Source organism: Fusarium coffeatum, assembly GCF_003316985.1.
Source record: "Fusarium coffeatum strain FIESC_28 chromosome Unknown BRIP53273_contig_148, whole genome shotgun sequence".
Taxonomy (NCBI): Eukaryota; Fungi; Ascomycota; class Sordariomycetes; order Hypocreales; family Nectriaceae; genus Fusarium; species Fusarium coffeatum.
The window spans coordinates 108620-130854 of NW_022157941.1; the positions used below are offsets into that span (position 1 = coordinate 108620).

At 47.8% G+C, this 22235-nt stretch overlaps 8 protein-coding genes across 8 annotated transcripts; 3 read left to right on the forward strand and 5 right to left on the reverse strand.

Annotated features, from left to right (window-relative positions):
• Positions 1 to 612: 612 nt before the first annotated feature.
• Positions 613 to 1830, reverse strand: FIESC28_06936 (uncharacterized protein; the record flags this gene model as incomplete). Its single annotated transcript, XM_031161078.1, has 1 exon — positions 613 to 1830. The coding sequence occupies one exon, from the start codon at positions 1828 to 1830 to the stop codon at positions 613 to 615; it is 1218 nt and encodes a 405-aa protein (XP_031014881.1).
• A 107-nt stretch (positions 1831 to 1937) lies between these two features.
• Positions 1938 to 2588, reverse strand: FIESC28_06937 (uncharacterized protein; the record flags this gene model as incomplete). The annotated part of the gene is made up of 1 exon (XM_031161079.1): positions 1938 to 2588. One exon carries the CDS (start codon positions 2586 to 2588, stop codon positions 1938 to 1940), a length of 651 nt encoding a protein of 216 aa, XP_031014882.1.
• Positions 2589 to 4883: 2295 nt separating this feature from the next.
• Positions 4884 to 8500, forward strand: FIESC28_06938 (uncharacterized protein; the record flags this gene model as incomplete). Its single annotated transcript, XM_031161080.1, has 4 exons — positions 4884 to 7390; positions 7910 to 7940; positions 8029 to 8192; positions 8242 to 8500. 4 exons carry the CDS (start codon positions 4884 to 4886, stop codon positions 8498 to 8500), a joined length of 2961 nt encoding a protein of 986 aa, XP_031014883.1.
• Positions 8501 to 9950: 1450 nt separating this feature from the next.
• On the reverse strand, positions 9951 to 10533 carry FIESC28_06939 (uncharacterized protein; the record flags this gene model as incomplete). Its single annotated transcript, XM_031161081.1, has 2 exons — positions 9951 to 10008; positions 10121 to 10533. The coding sequence occupies 2 exons, from the start codon at positions 10531 to 10533 to the stop codon at positions 9951 to 9953; spliced, it is 471 nt and encodes a 156-aa protein (XP_031014884.1).
• A 496-nt stretch (positions 10534 to 11029) lies between these two features.
• On the reverse strand, positions 11030 to 12991 carry FIESC28_06940 (uncharacterized protein; the record flags this gene model as incomplete). The annotated part of the gene is made up of 1 exon (XM_031161082.1): positions 11030 to 12991. One exon carries the CDS (start codon positions 12989 to 12991, stop codon positions 11030 to 11032), a length of 1962 nt encoding a protein of 653 aa, XP_031014885.1.
• Positions 12992 to 14297: 1306 nt separating this feature from the next.
• FIESC28_06941 (uncharacterized protein) lies at positions 14298 to 14948 on the reverse strand (the record flags this gene model as incomplete). The annotated part of the gene is made up of 1 exon (XM_031161083.1): positions 14298 to 14948. One exon carries the CDS (start codon positions 14946 to 14948, stop codon positions 14298 to 14300), a length of 651 nt encoding a protein of 216 aa, XP_031014886.1.
• A 3078-nt stretch (positions 14949 to 18026) lies between these two features.
• Positions 18027 to 18950, forward strand: FIESC28_06942 (uncharacterized protein; the record flags this gene model as incomplete). The annotated part of the gene is made up of 1 exon (XM_031161084.1): positions 18027 to 18950. The coding sequence occupies one exon, from the start codon at positions 18027 to 18029 to the stop codon at positions 18948 to 18950; it is 924 nt and encodes a 307-aa protein (XP_031014887.1).
• A 628-nt stretch (positions 18951 to 19578) lies between these two features.
• Positions 19579 to 21527, forward strand: FIESC28_06943 (uncharacterized protein; the record flags this gene model as incomplete). Its single annotated transcript, XM_031161085.1, has 4 exons — positions 19579 to 20002; positions 20056 to 20294; positions 20347 to 20621; positions 20669 to 21527. 4 exons carry the CDS (start codon positions 19579 to 19581, stop codon positions 21525 to 21527), a joined length of 1797 nt encoding a protein of 598 aa, XP_031014888.1.
• Positions 21528 to 22235: the final 708 nt, after the last annotated feature.

Genomic DNA, 22235 nt, shown 5'->3' on the forward strand with positions numbered 1-22235 from the left:
CCTTATACGAATGTCTCGTTTTGTCAAGCTAAGAATGAAGATTGATATGGTATAGGGTATCCACGTCCACTCATGCTGAGTCATCGACTTGGCATCGGAAATAACGGCAACCTGTTGCAGCTGCCAAGACGCTGTTTCGGGTTTACCTCTTCCAAGTCCGAGTTCGAGCTTGACAGAGCAAAAGCATCAGAGTCAATTGCTGAAAGACTATCTCACTCTCCAAGAGGAACTTAGCTAAGATATATATACTTAGGTAGATCTAACTTGTGAGTATTCTGATAATAGCAATCTGTCTTACTCTTCGAGCTGTTGATTGGCAGAAGGGGGCATATTGATTTGTATTCTGCGACTGTTCACTTGGCCATTGTCCAGGTTCACAACGTGCCTAGTGGCAAAGAACTTCTCATCGTCTGACTCCTCGTCTGACCCCACCTCTGACTCGGTGTCCAAACTACCATCGGCAAGTACCTCTTGGAGATCAATATATTCCTGAAAGACCTGTTCTTGTTCCTTCGAGAGAGCAAAATTGAGGCCAGAAAGCTCGTGCAGCCGACGATAACCTATGATAGTGCTATATCCACGATTCATTTCATCAAATACTTTACCCGCAGTTCATGGCGTATCCATCGGCTCATCGTCAGCTAAAGGTAGGATATGACCAATCATGAAAGGAAGCTCCCGTTCCTTCAAGTTAAAGTTCGATCCGTAGGTTTCTTTAAGATACGGCTCACATCCCATGTATATGCCCCTTAGGATGTTCCAGCTCATTTGATGCGTGCGTAGGTATCCAAACGCGAACTCTTGAACCTCGCCCTGTATAGCCATCACTAGCAATGACAATACACCAACCGGTGAGACACGACTCTCTTGACCAACTGATGGTACGGCTCTCTTGCCTTTCCCCTTGCCTTGCGATTCTGCGCGCAAACGTATCTCGTTTATGCTCTCGGCTGTCCAATCCATGCGGTTGGCGTTTCGGTGATACCGGTCTTGAAGACTTTTATGAATCGAAGCACGCGTTGTGAGGAATCGTGCACCGGCACGCGAGAAATCTTCAACGCCCATTTTGGCACCACGGCGTCGTTTCTTAGCAAACGCCGCTGCGGAGACACCAACCTGCAGCATGAAGCGCTTGGCATAATCCGACACTTTATCGGGTCGACCACCAACAAAGAACTGTTCTTCTCCAAAATCTTTGCACAGTATACTCATATCCATCCAAATGCTTTCGGTATAGTCTTCGTCTTCGAGGGCACAGTACAACTGTGCGGGTAGAACGAGAGAGCCCCAAGCATTGGTAACATTGAGGCCGGCCTCATGCATCTCTGCGCGATGATAGTTCAGGGTCAAACCGGCGATTACCGGGGATCTTCTCAAGATTCGCCACTTTTTGGTTCGTTCGAGGTGAACCGATACCTCCTGTCTGTTGGGGCTATTATTGACCACCATCGTTTTTGCTTTGTGCAATGGGTCATCGAGAAACCAGTCAAAGCCTTCCTGAAGAGCCTTCAACCACCTTTCGTCGCGCGCGGACCAATTTGGACCTTTGATGTCCTTCTGGAAGTCGATATGCGACTTCAACTCCACGTCCATAGTCTTGATGCGGGCGAGAAGGGTATGAATTGCTTGTTTGGCATAACTGCCAACAACCTGATGGATGTCGACATTGACTTGAGCGGCAAATATGAGGCCGAAGGAAATTTTCTTCGTCTCCTTAAACTCTTTGACACCTCGAATGAACTCGTCGGTGCATGGGTAGTCAGGAACATGATGGACGAGCGCCGGAGCCTTAAACCAGAGCTCGGTAGTAACAAAGCCATGATCGATCATCTTTTGTTTCGCAGTCTTGGACTTCCAGGGAATTTCGGGATCACAAACACCAAACGGCCCTTCTGGATAGATGCTGGTATTGCCTCTCCATGGGACGAGAGCCAGGGTCAAAGGGTGGTCTCGGTAAGATGGAAGCAATGGGAGAGAGCATCATAGAACCCGTGTCCAGTCGACGCCTCCTTCAGATAAGGATCGAAATCGCTCCCAGCCTCCCAGGCTGTGGTGCGTAACATGTACTCCCTCCCCATAGCAACCGTTCCACCGTGCTTTTCGAAGGCAGGCATAGCATCTTCGGCAATGCTGCGCCCGAATTCGACCGCCGTGTTGGTTACGACAGCCAGTACACCAGGGTCGTGGTCCGGCCCACCCTTTACTGGAGTGACTAGTTCTAACCAGAGGTTCAAAATGCACTTTCTGATCTCAGCCAAATCCTTACACATTATGCAGAAAGCAATGAGAGCCTCATCAAGTGACTCCGACGGGTCAACTTCATAGATGGCTTCTTCCTTCTTTGTTGGCTCGAGCCTCTGCATATCTGGTGCGTCGATGAAATCCTCTGACGGTTCATAGACCTCAAGAGCATCAAACTGGTTGGTCAATCGATCAACTGTGTCGGTAGAGGTGGAGTCAGCTGAGTCGGAGAAGGGTTTGAGTATTTTTGCGGACCTTTTCGAGGATTCCGACGAAGTACGAATGTCTGGCATCTGACTTAACATCTGGCTTCTAATTATGACGGAATAGCTGTTCGCTGAAGCCATTTCTCACAGAGATGACCCGGTTGAGGGTTTTGAAGAATGCTTGTGGAATGGACAGAGCCGGTTTGTTGTAATTGGAAATGCTTTCAGCAAGAGGAACAAAGTCCTTGATCTTAATGATGTATCGAGGTCCTTCCTTTTGCGGTGCCGGCTTATTGGACGCGCCTTTAGCTTTCTTCTTAGCTTCGGCTCTGGCTTTGCCTTTCAATCGCCGACCCCCCACAGTTTGTTCCTTAGTGACACTGGCAGGGGGGCTGGACAGGAGATGGGCGGGATACCCGCATTCTTTGGCTGTTGAAGCGAGCCATGATGCAATTGAGTTGGTGTCCTTTTTATAGTCACGGTACGCGCTGACCAAAGCTGGTGGCAACACCTTGGTCAAGGGAAACAAACGTAAGTACGTGTTAGATATCAAGTGAGATAAGGAGAGAGGGGAAAGAAACTGCTGGGCAGAGCGTTGAGTTGCATCACGTGACGTCAAATCTGAGACAGCACTCAAGGTTGCTCGTTAAACGCATATGCACCTAGAAGAGATTTGTTTTTACGTTGCACCAGTGACTGACAGCAACACGCGGTGGAGTTATCTTTGAGATCGCTGAGTGAATCCTTTGAGCAATATCACGATGCCTGGTGGCAGGTAAGGAAATCTAGCCATACCTGATCAGTCTGCCAGAGAATACAAGGTGCGTAGGGCTTACCGGCCTAGGAAGTCAGCACAGTCTCAGCCAACCGCTAGTCCAGGCATTGGATTGCCATCATCTTTAGCATACATGATGGGTAAATGCAAACTGTTTATCCGCAAATGTCTCTTCGGTCACAGAGTGGCTCCGTGGAAGTCTATGGATGTGTGCCACTCAATGCGGGGATGATGCTGGCAGGTAAGCCTGGTAAGGTAACCATGGATCTGGCACTAACCATAGCAGATGTAACCCACAGGTATCTCACTCTCAAAACGGTATCGTGGTGTCTTAGTATTATCATGGGTATTAATTGGCGTGACATCATCCGGATCGGCTCGACGGCAGCCAAGAGAGTCAGCACGGCACAATTCGTACCGGTCCTTGCCATTGTCGAGTAGTCAGCATTTAATGGGAACGCGAAATGAAATGATTCCTGGTTGTACAACAGCCCTACAAAGGTTGAAGCCACGCATAGCCCTGTGGAAAGTTTAAAAAGCTGACAGGCGCCTCTATTCGCGTGTTTTTAATCTTGTCTCCATTGCCGAACGCAGAGATGTTATTAATGTCTACCATGACACATTTCGAATGGACCATTCGATTACAGGGAAAGAGTCACGCGACATGGAGTAGGCGAAGCGCCGTACCGCGTTTTGTTCCGCACTAAAACATTGGGCCGGAAACCGTCCGTGCCTGTTTCATGTGACGATAATTTATTTTGAGGCGTAGTTGGAAAACTGCTAATTCGCAACACGAGTCATCAAACCCGTAGTTGGAAATGACCGAAGGGGGATGGCCATACGAGATGGTAATTAAGCCAATAGGTCCAACTGATTCATCGCTTATGAGCCTTTGGGGGCAGTGCTAAACGAGTTGGGTGTGTCTCGTCAGTCGATCCTTCAACCGTAATCCTTCTGTAAAAAGTTCTTCAGGATCCAATCCAATCCAATGGAATCCACTGACTCGGCACAAATTGCCAGCACTCCTGTCATGCATAGCTGCTAACTGCCCTATTGACCTACCAATCCTCATCAGGTTTAGTTTCTATACGACCCCTATTCTTGGGCCCATGATCGTCTTAGCTTGACTCCACTACAAAAAAGGTCTCGACCTCGGCTTGACGTAAGAATTCTTGACAGCCAATCGAGTCTAAAGAATGTGTAAGAAAATGGTGCCGAGCTCCGAAGATACGAAATTAGACGAGGTGCACTAGACGCAGATTGGGAAACAACCCACGCGACGTTCAATATTTACATAAGAGCAAGGGGACCAACTAGAGGCTGAAGCGGTCCCTTTTTTAGCTGTCCTGTCCACTGTCCGAGTGAGAGAAGGCGACTCCGGATGAGACGGACGGACAAGGAGAGGAGAGCGCGGTCCGGTAGCGAGGGAACCTGTTATTAATGAAACCCATATTCCCCATATTTCCCGATTTTTCCCTTCCATTTTTCTCTTTCTGGAAGAAGTGTAGAGTTCAAATGATGTTGTGTTACATTTCCTGATTTCTGGTTTCTGATCCCTGGCCATTGTTTGTGCTCACTTCATCCACGTTCATTCTGTCTGGTTGTGCCGCAACAGGCTAACTTCCTTTCCTTTCCTGTCCATTCGTTACACATCACCAACCATGGTGCGTTTACCTGGTCTTCTGTCAAGATTGGCTTGTCGCCTTGCCAATCGCCAATTCGTCTTCACATTCACAGTCTTGGCCATCTTCGCAGCCAAGCTCGCACACATCCACAGCCACCGAAATGCCGTCGCCACGTCTCGACTACTTACCTTCTTCAGTACATTCTTTATTCAAGATATTATTCTTCTTGTAATTACACGACTCTTCCTCGAACCTCCTCTGACGGCCAAGATCGCAAACTACATCAGCACCGCCGTTGCTGGGTTGTTAATTCTTTACAATGTCGCCCTCGCAGTTGTCTCCGTTACCTTTTACCTCGTTGCTGGATCCGAAATCCATTGGCAGAACATCAACATGGTCTCTGACCCCACGTCAAGAGCTATCTTCCTCTCCGGCCTCGTTACCATGATCATAGTCGTTGCAGCCCTGATACTAGTCAGCTGGCTACTACAGAACATCTGCTATGCCACCTTCGGTTGGGGCTCTGATATCGTCTCTTTCCCATTCTTGTTCACAGCCAGGATGGCCAGTCGCCTATTGAGAAAACGAACTGCCTACGGTCGAATCCCCGAACCCGATGTCGATGGGTCTGATAGCCAATACTCCGACGGTGACGACGATCTTGCGCGAGACTCAATTGAGTTTGGAAAGTCACAGACTGCCTACTCACGCCTTTCGCAGCGCATGCGTAAGGCATGTGGTGTTCACATGCAACCTTCAACCTTGCGACGTCTCTTCCACAGCATTCCTTATCTGTCTTGGCATGTGGTTATCTTTGCCCTGTTTGTCTTGTGGATCGAACGACCCAGCGACAGTTCCCTGACTTTCCTTTCCTGGACCGCTGGACTGCTCCCATTCGTCGACATGTCTTCAACTTCACCACTTCTGGACCAACTCCCAACACACTTCAAGGTCGGCATCCAGCATGAGTGGGACGAGCGATCGGCTGTTGCTGAACCACCCAAGTTTGACTGGCTCCCCAAGGGGAAGCCACTGGCTGGTTTTGAGGATTGGTACACAACTAATGAGATGCACTACTCCTCTACCTCGGATCCTACCAAGATCTCCAACCTCAAGGAGCCTGTTCTGGAGGAGCTCCGTGGTAAACTTCAAGACGTTCCTGTGAAGCATGTTATTATGTTCCTCCTCGAAAGTACCCGTAACGATGTCTTTCCTATCAAGAAGGACGGCCCTCTCTGGAACAAGTTCCAGGAGTCTTACTCGGACAAGAAGATGCCCCGCGAAGCACTCGACAGGCTATCTACCCTCATGCCTACTGCAAACTACATCACAGGTGACTACGACGACGGTTTTAAACACAAGACGACACCAAAGCGCGGTGGACCTCGATTTACAAACGCTTATACCTCAGCTACATATACACTGAAAAGTCTCACGGGCACCATTTGCGGTCTCAACCCCCTGATCGCAGACTTCAACCTCGACTACAAGCGTCACATCTACCAACCCTGCCTCCCTCAGATTTTTGAGGCGATGAATCAAGCCGACCCAGAGTCATCGAAATGGAAGTCCTACTTCTTCCAAACCGCCACCATTCATTACGATAACCACGACAAACTCATGGCTGCAATGGGATTCCCCGAAGAAAACACAATTGACCGCGATTGGCTTCGAAATGAGAACGCGACACACGGAGCGGTTGAGCTGGAGGATATCAACTACTTCGGCTTCCAGGAGGACCCGCTTGAAGATTATATCAATGATGCCTTTGAAGATGCTGAGAAGAACGACGGAAGGGTCTTCCTTACTCACATCACCAGTACAAGCCATCATAGCTATGGCCTACCTGCCAACGAGACATCTGTACCCCTCGGTTCTGGCAAGGACATCAAGGAACTATCGGACTACGCTAATGCCGAGGGCTACGATGATAAGTGGATCAAGAAGGTTCTGGACCTTCTGGACAAGAAAGGCGTTGCCAACGAGACTTTGGCCGTTTTCCTTGGTGATCACGGTGTCTCGTTGGTCGAGAATGGCAAGGCCTCGCCCTATTACAACCCTAGCGTTGGAGCAGACCATGTTCCTCTCGTTCTATCTCATCCTCTCCTACCTTCCTTCGACGTCAACGACGCAGTTCACTCCACTCAAGTCCTGCCCACGATTTTGGACATGCTTCTCGAAACCAACTCTTTGCAAGGTGTCAGCAAACAAGCTGCCGAGTCCTTACTACCTAATTATGAAGGCCAATCTCTCATTCGACCTCTCCAAGCGAGCAACAACGAAACAGGCCAAGGATACTGGCAATTCACCGTCGTCAACCCTGGCCGAGCCATGCTCAATATTCGCGACGCTCGCCACCCAGAACGTCACTTGACGATCCCCCTCATCGATAACGTCGAGTGGAGACTAAGTGACGTCTCTGTCGACCCGCTAGAAACAGATGGTATCCAAGCTTTCGACTTCGTCTCATTCTTGGAAGCTGTCGAGAAGAGATGGGGAGTTGAGTGGGCCGAGTGGGTGGAAGAGGGTGCTTTTATGACGAGGTGGCATGTACAGGATAATAGTAAGAGATGGAGATATGAGAGGAATCCAAAGGTTAAAGAGGTTAAGGGACAATGATAGATTGAGGCAATGATTTGAATAGCGTTTTAATTTAAGAAAGTTAAAGTTACACTGGCCTCACTTGGAGCTTATTGTGACATTTGCCTACAATACAGTAGTATGGGGTACAGGTGTGGCACGGGCATGTTCGTACTCAGCTACGCCTGTGTCAATAGTGCTGTTTTTGCCTCTTTTCAGTGTCTTGTTCAGCTGAGCCTTTACTGATATTCCATATCTGCCTAATACCTTTCATGGAGTTTTGGGGACTATAATAGGTTAACAAGGCAGCTGACCTGTCCAGACTATTGAACCTAATCTGACAGTGAGACAGAGCGAGACGACAGCTGGACAGTCAGCGCTAATATTTATCCGAACACCATGTCCTCTTTCCCAAGTTGAAGTAATTCCTCCTTCCATTTTTCCACCACCGACACCAACCTACCAAATTTTTATTTTCTTAGCAACATCAAGATGGCAAATGAAACATATGAGGTATGACAAGACGAGCAAAGAATCATACCGGTAGACTCTGTCGACCGCATTGGGGGGACTGATGCTAATATCGACTTGTTGGATATAGTCCGTGCTGGCGGAGATGCAGCAGCGCTCTGATCTCTTCGAGTACATGAGCATCTCTCAGATCCTAGAAATGGACGACGATGGAGCCCATGAATTCTCTAAAGAGATCTTTGCCGACTTCTGCGATCTATACGAGCGAAAGTTGGAAGAATTGAACAAAGCACGGTGCGTGAGTTCTACAATAACCTTGCAAAACTAATATATGAGACTATAGAGAGGAAGAAGATATGAATGCCATATTTAGCGTCACCTGTTTTCTCAAAGGGCACTGCGCGACCAATGGTGCCAGAAATGTTGAAGATATCATGCGTAAGGTCCAGTATCTTGGAAAGCTTCAGGATGAGAATGGGAATATGGAACATTACACTGAGAAACGGGATGCTCTGAAGCGAATCAGCGAGATCTTACAGGGTGGAGACAAGGATATTAGTGATACTCTAAGTTACTATCGGCGTTTAGTGAAGGTAGCATGATAACTGCAGGCATATGAAAGAAAGTAAACATCTCTGTATTTTCTTAAAGCTATCTTCGTTTCTTTGCGATACGGATGTAGCAACTCCAAGCAAGGTCTATAATACAGCAGATTTCCATTTGAAATGCTTGCATCGCGTCACCAGTATTCTTTCCTTCAGATACCTAGGCCTTCTTGCTGTTTCACCTCAACCCTATCGGGCAAAATAGCCCGGATCTGGGCAAGCTGTCTCTCGAGAGTAGCCTGTTCATCAATAATTCTTTGCGCGTCACTAACGTGCCCCCAATAGCGATTGGCGGCTGCAACGAGTCTTCTGTGTGCGTCCGAAAAGTCCGTCAAATAAGCCTCCGTCGGCCGCAAGGATTTACCGGTTGCCAGTGTGTGGAGAGGGATCACGAGCTTCGTGAACCGACCATTTAACTCATGATTTAATGATACCAGTGCGTTATGACTGTTGACGATGTTGATTTCTGCTCGAAAACGGGCGTTTTCGAGCTCGCTTAGACGGGTCATAAGCCGCTCTCGGTGCATTGCGCTGAAGGATGGCATCTTGACCGTTTCGTATGGTCTTTGTTGACCTACCAATATGCAAGTTGGCGCAAGTTCAGATTGTTGGTATTGATTGTTACTGTCGTGACCGATGTGGAGGGTGTAGTAGATCTTGTCTGGTTTGTTGGGATAGATGAGCTGGTAGAATAATGATGCTCTACACGTGAGAATTCGAAGAAAGCCACAAAGGTTCAGGCTGTATGCTTGGGATGAAGAGAGGATCAAGTCAGGGCATCGCAGTATTTATATCCAGATCTCTATCACAGAACGACTATAGAGTAGTTTGGAGGTACAGCTTCACCGAGTTACAGGCCAAGAGGATCAAGTTAATGTCGTTTGGCTGGCTGCATGTTACTGCTAAGCGGTATATTAATGAAGTATGAGCATTTATTGATGTATTACATGTAAAAGATAAATATTCAAAGGCGACAAAGACATACGGAGTAGTTGACCCATATATGTCCTATATACTGCTGTGTGACTGTTCCAAAGAAACGAGATTGCAAAGCCTCTTTGTTCTGCCATGATCGAAGTCTTCAAACCGCATACAGTGACAGTCAATTATACAAGAACTTAGTGAGAAAGAGATATTACGAATTAATCACACAGGTCTTTGTGTGAGGGCTGGCCTGATGTGGCAGCTTATTCATCATTTAAGAGTGACATGGATACAAGACACCACACTTTCATAAGATCAAAAAGACAGAAGACCTTATGTGCAATATACAAAGGTGGTTACTGACGAAGTCTCCACCAAACCGCAAAGTTAGTTAAAGGCCAAGGATTGCAAAGTCTATCGCATCCGAGATAAAAATCCAAATCCTCACTATTTGAGTCGGCGCAGAGCGTTCAGCTGGGGCATATCGGTAGCGTTGTACCCTTGGATAGCGAGATTGACACTATTAAATAGCTAGCATTTTACCAGTGCCTTCAAAGCCATGGTATAGAGAAGGGTTCTCACTATAAGCTGTTAGCGTTTGACCAAAAACATTGCGGTTAAGATAGCATACCATCTTATCAACCTCTTCTTCATTTGTGTCAGCGAGGCTGAAAACACTTCCATCCATCAAACCGATTTTCAGTAGCCTTAAACTTCTCCTTACACTCCATCTCTTCAACGCTTCTCTTACTCTTCTCGTAGAATCCATACTTTGCACTCATGAAGCTATGACCAGTGTGATAAAGGCACAGATCTGAGCCATCACCTTCGCCTCGAATGAACTGGTTTAATGGGTCGCGACACTGATCGTTGCGATATCCAAAGCCTACGATGGTCCATCCACTAGGGATTTCGTGAATACCAACAGTTGCGAAGAAGCCATCCGCCGCGTTACCACTGGTGGGTCGGCAGCATACTCCTGGGTTGATGTTTGCAAAGCCAATGAATGGACCTTCGTAACAGCGTCCTTCACGGTTCACAAAGAAGCGAAGGTCGATGGCTGCAGCCGTGGCGGCGAGGCTAAGAACGATAGCTTGGAAAAGCATGTTGGTAGCTGTGCTTGTGTTCAAAGTATGAAAATTCAGTAATTGGATTTCTTTAGCTGTTTTTTGAAGTAAACGTGAGTGTTGATCCAAGGCTCCTTATACTAGACTACTTTGTTGACCTCCCCTCCTTCTAAGCGTATGCCATCCAGATAGATAGAATCTGGTGCAACTCAAAGTAGACTTCTTCTGTAAGCTTATGTATCTTAGTTCTTACAAGAGGCTGAGCATATTTCCAGACATGGGTAGAGTCATGATTTTTCGGATAAGCTTACAAGTGATAGATCTCTTGGCGCAACGACTTGTCATGCGGCCAGTGGCACAGAAGCCTCAAGAAAGGTTCCTTTTAGACATAGACTGAGACAATGTGAAGTGCTTCTGTACATGTCAGATCTAGATAATGCTGTAATAGTTAAGCTGGCCAGACCAAGATAATCGTGTGACTAGATACAGTCCAATCTGTCTTCAACAAATCCAACTTCGAACACATGTTCTCACTTCACGCGCCTGTCCGCTCGAAACCCGCCATTAAACCTTCTCTCCCAGTATGGGGATGACTGTAGTTGACAGGATATGCCTCAGTTTCCATTTGTCCCTTTGTCTCGATACCATTTTGCTGCGGACCAATCATGCCGGCACCAGAATATGAGACCGCATCATGCAAAGTCACCAACCTCCCATTCACCGCCAGAAGCTTTCTCTTCCCCACCGCCTGCAAAGCCAGCTTGGGATCACGCATCATGTAGCCAGGCTTCGCACTACTTGTCTCCGCCGTACTATGAACCAAATTGGCCAGCAGTGAACTAGCCCAATGGGCATCAGCCAAGATCATCAAAGCTAGCCATAGAACGATCGCCATGACCAAAGCCAGGCAGCTCAGAGCGAGCTGAAGATGAGACACAGCTACAATGAGCTTATCCACACTGATCTGCACAAGGGATGCATCGATACTAACGCTATAAGCCCTCGCAGTTAGAAGCGATTCAATAGCATTTGCGTTGTTTCTGATCCAAGTCAACGCATCATTGTTAAGCGACTTTGCGCTGCTGCTTGATCGTCCGTCACCAAGACCATTAGCAACCATCACAGCAGCTGTGTCGACCTGACCAAAGAACTTTGGATCATCCACTCTCTTGTTAACAAGACAGTCAGACCGACCAAGCTTTCCGCCATAGGCTTCGTTCTGAGCATTCGCTCTCTCGCACTTTTCCATTGGAACAGGTGCTTCAGAAATGCTCTCTGATCGAATCAGGGTTATGTTGGTACTGGTAAGGATTACGATATCGTACAAAAGGCTTGTTTCACTCGTTACCGAGTAATATCCCCAGGTGTTTTGAAGCGTCGATCTATTGTTGCTTTGAACTGTGGTGACGCCATAGTGATAGCTGGCGTTGTTGTTTTGAGCATACATCATTCTGTCGACGATATGATCTGCTGATGGAACCCTTTTGTCACTGTGATCGAGGTATCCTGTGCGCTCCACAAGATCTGATATATCCTTTTCATCCAATGGTGTTCCAGGGGTTGTAATCATTGTGGTCTTCAGAGTAGACTGGAAGAACGTATGGCGCCTCTTTCCTTTCGTCACAGTGAAGACTTGATTCATCATTACAGAACCACCGCCTGCCCCAAACGAGAACCAGATATTGTTGTATCTGTGAGGCAAAATGAATCTCGAATCAGCTATCATGTCCGAGTCAATATCCCAGTGAACCTCTGGCTTTCCAGCAATGTTATCGACAAAGTCTTTTGAGAAGACATTGCTGAATGTGTTGTTCCATGAGAAGTATCCATCGCTTTCTGTGATATTCACTTTATATGTCTCGCCCTGCAATTTCTGTCTGACAGAGTACGCAAGGTTTGCATCGATTGAGACGGATAACCCCTCGTCATCGAGCCAGATACGAGGAGCGACGGTGCCAATTGTGACTGGCGAGACTGTTTCTGGAGTACCACGACTATTGTTGACCTGGCCAGTCAAAGTGTAGTTGAGCCCAGGTACGAAAAGGTCAGAGCCGATGATCTGAGGGAACCTGTGTGTAGTATCATCAAACTGGGCTGGGTCTAACGAGAGCTGAACGATATACGGCGGATTCTCGTTTCTTTGATCAAGGTAGTCGGTGATCGGCGCGCTCGAGGCTTTGAAGATGTATCCCGGAGCATCCAAAGCCCAGAGCAACGTGCCGTATAACGACAGGACAATGTTGAGAAGACTGAAAGCAAGGACGACAAGACCAGCGCGAGATAGACCGCGAGAAGAGATATATAGCGTCCGCTGGATGTAATCCTCAGTGAACATAAGGTAGGATGTAAACTGATTCGAACGCGCTGCGATCAACGAGAAGAGCTTATAGATGAAAATGCCCATAAGCAATTCAGCGCATTTGAAAATGATGGACTTGACAGCATTGTGATATACTGGTATAGACGACTTTACAAAGGATAAGCCGGTGTCCAACATCTTGATATCGTAAACGGGATGCACAATAGCCAAGGAAGAAGACGAAGAATATCTTGCGGGGGGGATGGCCCGTCTTGTCTTTTTCTTGGCGCTGTTGCAACTTTGCCGCTTCATTGCAGCATCCGTTGCCAGAACCCCTGTCCTGGCCTGAATCATAGCCAGCAGACAGAGAGGTCTACTGGACAGTAAGAAGAATGTTGATCCACAAAGATAAGGGCGCCAAAATAAGATAGGGCAGATACTCGTCAAAAGTGGCATAAAGTGTCCAGACTATTTAGCCTGCTGCGCTCTGGTGGGCACTTTTTCGGACATCCTGGCAGAGGCATACGCCACTGTGTAAGAATGTAACGCAGTGATCTTTTACAGTTGGTAAAGTCGCGACGTGGCGTTGAGTTTTACTTGTTGCGGCTAGACATATCTTTCAGCTTGAGGTTGAAAACCGCTAGTGGGTGTAAGGGACAGGTCAGGGGACCCTGAAGTAACGCCAGTTGATTCGCTTGTGGTTACAGGGTCTAGGTCCAGATTCCGACCTTGCAGCGCATTCATTCCGCTCTTCCTTATATCGAGACTTTCTTGTCTGGGTTTCTCATCGGGCTTAAGTTATCCTCGACATCTATAATTAACCAGCGGCTAACTTATCAGCGTAATGTTAGCAAGTGCAATTCACATGCACAGGTTTCAGCGGCACAGCTCAACCAGCCAGCCGAACAGATTGGGTATTAGGGAAGTTGTTTTCAAGGCCTTAGGGCGTTAGTAAAGTAGCTTAGATGCTGATCTAAATCGGCATAATGTACCCAGCACGTTTCTTCGCTTCGTATTTCCTTTTCCATTCCGCAAACCAGGGTCCTATCTGATCATCGGCAAAGGTCCAACTCTCTTCCGGTGGCGGAGCGTAGCTTGAGGGAACGATTAAGCCCTCAGGCCCGAACGCCATGTTGAATCCCCGTGGCCTGCTGAAGGGTTTCATCTTGACAAATTCAATGAACATCCAGCGTTGAAGTTTTACACCCACGAATTCCAGCCAAGATTCAGACTCTGGTCCCTTAAATGGCACCGCATACTTGTACCGCAAAGCCAAGCATGGCAAGGAAGCCTCTGCCTCAATAGCCATCTCCTGACGGATATTGGGCCCATGTTGGGTGGTAGAGAAGATGCCGCTTTCAACAACAAAGTCTGGCGTAAATTTCCCGTGGGACGGCGTGTCGGCAAGTTTGATTATAAGAGTCTTTGGGCCGCCAATTTGGTGCAGTTCCCCTAGGGGTATACAGTCTCTGGTTTCACCCGGCCATAGTAAATCCCGAGTGGTCTAGCCCACTCGAGCAAGTTTCTTGAGTTGCCCGCCCGTGTCTGAACCGAACGGCTTGAGGAGATAAAACTTGTGCTTCTGTACTGTAGCGACTGGGAGCAGTGAGTAAGCCTTGTTCCAAGTCATGAAGTTCAAATCAACAGTTGTGAAGGCTCCGTTAATCAGTTCAACGATGGGCGGCTGGGCCATTTTCCTGACCCAGATGAAACATGACGGGTCGTAGGTTGATTGAAGAGAGGAAAGACCGTCATTGTCGATATTCTTGACCGTCAATTCTTCCAATGAGAGCAGGTATTCTATGAACTGCCAGGACTTGTGCCCTTCTTGGATGGTAATCTCTATCATGAAATGTCTGTGTCTGTGTCTGTTGAACTCAAGGAAACTTCGGACAAATTCTTCGCCTATGATTCCGTCGCATTTTCCCAATTCACATCGGAAGCGAGACGGGTCTTTGATATAGTGTCCCAGTTGCCTATCAACGTTGAGCAAATACGGTGACTCCGTCATTTGAGCAACCAGCCATCGTAAAGCTCGACATGTTGCATGCAAGGCGAAGATATCTGCGATCCCAAGGTTGCAAAGGATGTTGTCCGTGATGTCGAGGTTTGTGGGCCCCTCGTTGCTGAGCAGCTGGATGACCTTTGAAGCCATTTGATCGTTCTCTGAGGCCTGAGCAACGAAACAAATAAACTACTCGGGGTTTGCTTATGACACATATGGTGATAAAGATGCCCACAATGTGTACTTACTAAAGAAACGAGATGACCTTGTTGTTTATTGGTGTTTAATAAAGAAACAAGATGCCAGTTTAACTAGCAAGCAAAAAGGACATTATAAAAGAGCTCCAAGCCTTTATGCTCTGGCCCCAAAAGAGGAAAGTAAAGAAGGCAAAAGGTTCCGTGTAAGCGTTGGAGTTACGGTGCTTCAAAGAAAGTGTAAATTCGTGAAACGCTTATCTCGAACAAGGCTTGAGAGCCACAGCGAGTAGACATTATATCGGTTCAAATGGTTATAAAAGGACTGAAATACATTCGAATCTGCATTTACCGATTGACATTCATGGGATCCCAATGGCCATGTTAATGCTTGGAAGAAGAAGGAATTGGCCTGCTATGCAGCGAAAGAGAAGGTATCTGGGGTTGCATTCTATGCCGGAAACGTTGAATGTTTCCCATATATCCAAGACCATCTTATTGTGAAAAGAAATAGCTTCCTTAACACCTCGCTGCCGACTGCCCCTTCTCCATTTAACGCCAGCGAAACAGCAACAAGATGTATCCTCCATCACTTCATGGAGGGATGGTGTCTCTACATTGTAAATGGTTGTTGCTGGTGAAAGAAAGAGACAAAGACCGGAAAGGAAGGAATTACGGCATGTTGTGCAGCATCCCGAGCCTTGTGTTCAAGTAGGGCGGGCACAAGAAGGACTCATGTAAGCATGATGCTTCAAAGTCAAAACTCTACTCCCGTACGTTCCCCAGTTGCCTGGCGGTCCGTCTTATTTATCATTGGAGAGACAGAACCTCCACTTCATAGAGAAAGACAACACAGTGGTCGGCTTGTTCAAGTTGCGCGTGATCCAGCGAATCACAAACCCAGGCCGGCCAAAGGGTCCGGGATATGCCTACGTGAAATGATGCATCACGGGAGATGATTGTCAGTTTGTCGATTGGCTTGATTGGAATGGAGAATTCCTCTGGAAGGTTTTGGGGAAGGATTACAAGACCCTTTTGCCATCCAGCGCTTGATAGATCAAGCAACCGAGAAGCGCCGAGTACTATTTAGATGGGGGCTTGTTCACCCTTGATTGGCAAACAAAGTTTGCCAGATTTAGGAGTCAATATATTCCAGCTTTGTTAGAAGCTTCAACAAGTAGCTTATTGGTTGACTCCCGGAAGCTTTCTCGCGAGCCAAAGATAGGCCGACTCCCGGAAAGGATGTCGGGATTCTCTGCTACCTCAAAGGCTCAAACTCATAAATACGGCTGACACGTCGAAGCTTAACTGAGGTTAGTTCGGTTATATCGGCTGAGAAAAGAACTTTACCCGTTGGCGTAGACCAATGATTTGATCTGCAGTAACAAGCCGTCGGTTCAGAAACGGTGGATGGGAGGAACAAAGAACATCCGACGTTTAAAATCACTCACTACAAAATGACATAAAATTGACCGACGATAAGACAGCGATCGTGTAAATTAGATGGGGCAACAACAGGCCGCTTTTCAAGATTATAGCTAATTATAGTACAGCATGCATGATTCCCGCCTAACCTGACGTACTATCAACTCCAGGTCACTCCGTGAAGCCCCATGCAGTTGGCGTCATCTGAACAATAGCTTTACCCCCAGAACACACTTGAGACACTCATACTTGCGCTTCTAGTTGTGCTGATGCAAACATAGCCTTCGCGTTAACGCTGTGGCGAGATGAACAGAAAGGCACTTGTACTATTTACCATTGGTTGGAGCGTAACGGCTCAACTCTATGCCCAAACCTATTTTGAACTCAGTCAATAACTCATGTTCCTGACGGACCCTGCAAAGTGAAGTTCGGTATACAGTTTACTCCTCTCGGCTGATTGGCCAGCGGAGGGTAGTTGGGAAAGGACTGTTAGTGCAAGCCACGCACTCATCTCTATAATTAGCTCGGAGCGTGCCGAACATCCTTAGTGCCTAGCAACAGTCACCTTCCGGCGGTGACATCCGTCCCGTTATAGCCGCTCACACTTGGATCTGACATCGTTCTCTATGGTCTGGACCATGTCCTGGGAGTTACCATAAGTCTGTCAAACGGTCTCTTATTTCTTCTCCCATTGGCTAAATAATCCCGAAAGCGTACATAACAATCTTGGAATCTGACTTCGCTGCGCCACCTACTAAGGATGAATTGACGGGCAATTGCTGTCACCCTTCAACCTGTCGTGGTTCTCTCCGAGTAGACTTCGGCATTTGATCTCTTTCCTCAAAATCTGATATATGGTAGTTGAGAGGTTTAGATCCAATACAGATGCTAGTTATGCTGTGGCCATTGGCAAAGATAAGAGATTTGCCAGGTTTGGCACAGTTGATCCCGTTACGCAAGGATTGCCCAAGTTTTGCGAGTCCCTCAGATGCCGTGTCAGCCTTTGCCTCGGTAATTCATTAAGCTCGGAAACTAGAGACATTGAGGGGCAGATGAACTTTTGAAATCACTATAACTCCGGATGTCATTCCATCCGGCCCCCGCTTCTTCAGATCGTAAGCCACTCACTGGTAGTCATCTTGGAACCAGGAATTGTTGGGAGAATCCATCTTCTGTAATAATTACCTCAACCGTACATCCGGCACAGTCATTCCAGTGTAAACATGTGCAATGTGGCTATATGTTGTGCAGAACGGTGAATACGAGTCTGGGGAAATCCGACTAGTTGCCGATCTGCCGCATCCGCGTCAGCCGTTGATCCACGGGTCTAGACCACGTCCGAGTTCCGGGTCGGAAAGTATCTTGAATGCTTACATGTTACAACAGCAATGGGGGAGGAATCTGGAAATCCCTCAGATGGTTAAGCTTGACTACTCAATTGAGGTTGAATCTATTATTACCATCATCAGAAGGGTCTGTTATGTGAGACTGTTTGATCCGAAAACTTATTTATACATCTCTCTGCCGCTCGTCATTATCGAAATATCAACACTCACTTCCCTCTCAATTCATCTCATCATCACTCAAACACACTTTCTAAGCCTCCAACATGCTTTTTAACAAGCTTTTCCTCAGTGCCGTGCTCGCTATGAGCTCGGTTGCTGCCCTCCCCAACCCAATGCCCGACCAAGCAGGCATCGCAGAGCGCAGTCCCAAGAGCCACGATCATCATCACTGTGGCAAACATGCTTCTTATAACGAGGATAAGAAGGAGTGTGTCTGTCATGACAGCTCTGAGACTTTTGAGAAGAAGCACAAGAAGTGTAAGAAGATGAAGGATGACAAGAAGGCTGTCAAGACAGATACCAAGAAGGCCGCCAAGGACGTCAAGAAGAAGACTGAGGACAAAGAAGACGACAAGAAGACCGATGATAAGCAGGATGACAAGAAGGATGATGATAAGAAGGGTGATCACAAGGATGACAAGAAAGACATGAAGCCCAAGTCTGAGCGAGACCTCGAGGAGCGCAGCCCCAAGAAGCATCATAAGGGCAAGCACCACAAGGATCACAAGGATCATCACCACGATGATAAGAAGAAGCATCACGATGAGCGTGACATCGAAGAGCGCTCCCCCAAGAAGCACCACAAGGGCAAGCACCACAAGGATCACGAGGACCACCACCACGATGACAAGAAGCACCATGATGAGCGCGACATTGAAGAGCGTTCTCCCAAGAAGCACCACAAGGACCACCACCACTGCGGCAAGCATGCTACCTACGACGAGGATAAGAAGGAGTGCGTCTGCAAGGATAGCGCTGAGACCTTCGACCAGAAGCACAAGACCTGCAAGAAGGCCAAATCTACCCGAAGCCTCCTCCACCACTGCGGTAAGAGTGCTTACTACGACAAGGCCAAGAAGGAGTGCATCTGCCACGATAGCGGCAAGGATTTTTACGCCAAGCACAAGACTTGCTCTTGCCCAAAGGGCGAGAAGTGGCACCACATTGAGCGCAAGTGCAAGAAGTAAGGGCTTGAAGTCCACGGGCTGGGATACACTTCGAGGCGGCGTTCTTGTTTGTGTTTTGGTCAGTTCTTCTGCTCCCTGCGCTAGGAGTATTCAAGGGTTAGGGGGAGTTTGGGTATAGGTGGAGTTGGTCTGTAGTGCAATTCTGCTAACTAGTCTTCAATAAATATCGTCAATCGGTCATGGAGATGCTACTCGTGACGTCTTGTCCTGATATAAGTCCTTTCTGCATTCGATGTTGTGTGGTCTGACTTTTGCCGGTCATGATGCCTCTTCAAATGCCAGAAAAGTCCAGAAGTTCACTGCGCTGAGTATGATCGATCTCGTGCGACTTCCACTCCATTGGCGTATTGTGCCGTATTCGATCTATCGGGATTACGGTCTGATGGAGATAAATACGCTAGGGCAGTATTGCCGGCGTACCGTATCGGTGGGACTGATCTGCCGTAAGTGCCGTCCGTTCCGGGTCCCTTGCAGACTTCCCGCTTATTCGTCACCATGAGCACGATATAACCAATCAGATAACAGTTCTGGTGAGACGATATGGGAGATACCGGACGATTTTAATATTTGGACCTGTTCCATTTCTCACAATCTCTTGTCTGCGTATTTCCAATCGCTCACGGAAATCATGAACAAGACATCGCACACCGACGAGCCCTTCGAGGGCGATGATGGCTATAACCAAAGTCCCAGCCCATTCTCCAACGATCTCACCACCAATGAGGACTTCAACGGTATCGTCAATAATCGGGCCGTGCTGCAAATGGATTCCAAGCTATCGCCAGACGCGACGTCTAAGAACCTGGGCCAAGTAGTCCGCGACGGCCCTGTCAAAACGGACAGCCAGGTAGACGCTGCCTCGGGGTTGGCTCATGAGTCGATTGACCATGACCAACCATCCAATGGCGGGCTGCGTATATCCGCACCCGCCAACCACCCGCCAGCTTCGGCTGGTGACGCCGACGATGGCACGCCTGTGCAGCGTTTCAAGAAGATGATCATTCGCGTTGGGTCGTTTGTCGGGCCAGGCTTCATGATCTCTGTCGCGTACAGTATGTGAATCTGACCTCATGATGGTGGCGTTTTCCGCTTACAGGAATTTTAGTTGATCCTGGCAATTACTCGACCGATATCGCTGCAGGAGCTTCATATCGTTTTCGTCTACTGTTTGTAGTTCTTCTCTCAAACATCTTTGCTATTTTCCTGCAAAGCTTGGCTATCAAGTTAGGTACTGTGAGCGGTCTCAATCTAGCTCAAGCCTGTCGCGCTTTTCTTCCGCGTTGGATGAACTTCATCCTGTATGTTTTTGCCGAGGCCGCAATCATTGCTACCGATATTGCAGAGGTACGTGCCTTGTTGATGCTGTTTTTTCTACTGCCACTAACAACCAAATTAGGTGATCGGATTTGCAATTGCATTGAACCTGTTGGCTCCCCAGGTGCCTCTTGTCGCAGGATGTGCTATTTCCATCCTTGATGTCATGGTCCTTCTAATCTTCTACCGCCCGGAAGGGTCCATGAAACATTTACGATATTTCGAGATATTCGTTATGTGCTTGGTTCTTGGTGTAGTCGTTTGCTTTTGCATCCAGCTGTCGCTAATCAGTGACACATCGCCTGGCGAGGTTTTCAAGGGTTATCTACCATCCAAGTCACTGGTCGAATCTGAAGCGTAGGTTCCGAATCATTGTTATCGGAAGGTTGCTAATAGACTATTAGTATTTATCAGGCTTGCGGCATTCTTGGAGCGACAGTCATGCCTCACAGCTTGTACTTGGGATCAGGCATTGTTCAACCTCGTCTACGTGAGTATGACGAGCGGAGTGCCCCCGCACCAAACCAGGTCCCTTCGGGGTCTTCTGTCATCGATGAAGATGATGACAAAGGCTATTACATCCCGTCTGAAAAGGCAATCAAGCACTCCCTCAAGCTTTCAGTCCTTGATCTCGCGATTTCGCTTTTCACTTTTGCACTTTTCGTCAACTCGGCCATCCTCATTGTTGCCGGTGCATCGCTCTACAATAATCCATCGGCTCTTGAAGCCGACATCTTCGGCATTCATGATCTTCTTTCGAAGTCTATCTCTCCAGCAGCAGGTACCATATTTGCCCTGGCACTACTTCTCTCCGGTATCTCGGCTGGTATCGTTTGCACTATCGCCGGCCAGATGGTCAGTGAGGGTGCTCTGAAATGGAGTATCAAGCCATGGTTACGTCGTCTGGTAACTCGTAGCATCAGTATCACCCCGAGCATCATCATCGCGGGAGCTGTAGGCCGCTCAGGGCTTAATGCAGCGCTCAATGGGTCACAGGTGGCTCTGAGCATCATATTGCCGTTTGTGACGGCGCCTCTCATATACTTTACTGCCCGTGATAAGTATATGACAGTTACCGTTAATAGAGCGAGCAGGTATGTTGCCGATATAAATGATACGGCGGACGAGATGAGAGACGAAGGCAGGACTGGACATGAGGGCATCAAGATGGCTAACTCGTGGTTCACAACGATTGTCGCTTGTTTGATATGGCTCTTCATGGCCATTATGAACGTTGCGAACCTGGTGTTTCTTGGCAAATAGGAACTGTGGTCATCCTACAGTCGTTCATTGGGGCATCATCTGTCCAATGGCCTCAGTTGGACTTTATGGACGACTGTCATGAGCGACGTTCTCGTCTCCTGAGCTTGCGCTTGACTATTTCCAATGTATTGAGGCGAGGTCGGATTGAGGTGAAACTCTGGGACAGGCCATCGACATCGAACATAGACCTTGAGCGGCTGCTTGATTGCTCAACACTGGCTACAGTGCATGAGGAGATCTTGTTCCTTGGTCCTTGTGGTGGCAGGGTTACTATGAGCCGTGTCTATTGAGCGGAACATCCCCTGCGTTCAGATATACCAGTCCATGAGACTCGTAAGGTTAAGCTGAACGTAGACAAACTATCACCAATTTCTCAATAGGCAAACACTTAGTGTAGATCCCGTGGCGCTTTACTATGAGTGCGGCAGGCTGGGTACCTTGTTCTGGTATTAACTCGAACTCGTCACGCCCATAGACACAAAGGACAGAACAACGAACATGTGAGGAGGAAAGTACAATTCACCATTATGACTGTTCATTCTAGTTCCTATTCCCTCGAAATATAAATCGGGCACTAGCCTTTCCTTCCGTCCTTCTCCATATTGTATCTCACAATCCTCCACCAACCTTCCCTTCCACAGAAACATCACCAACTTCACTTTTTGCATCCCCATTCTACGCTCAGTACACATTTTCATCTCCGCAACC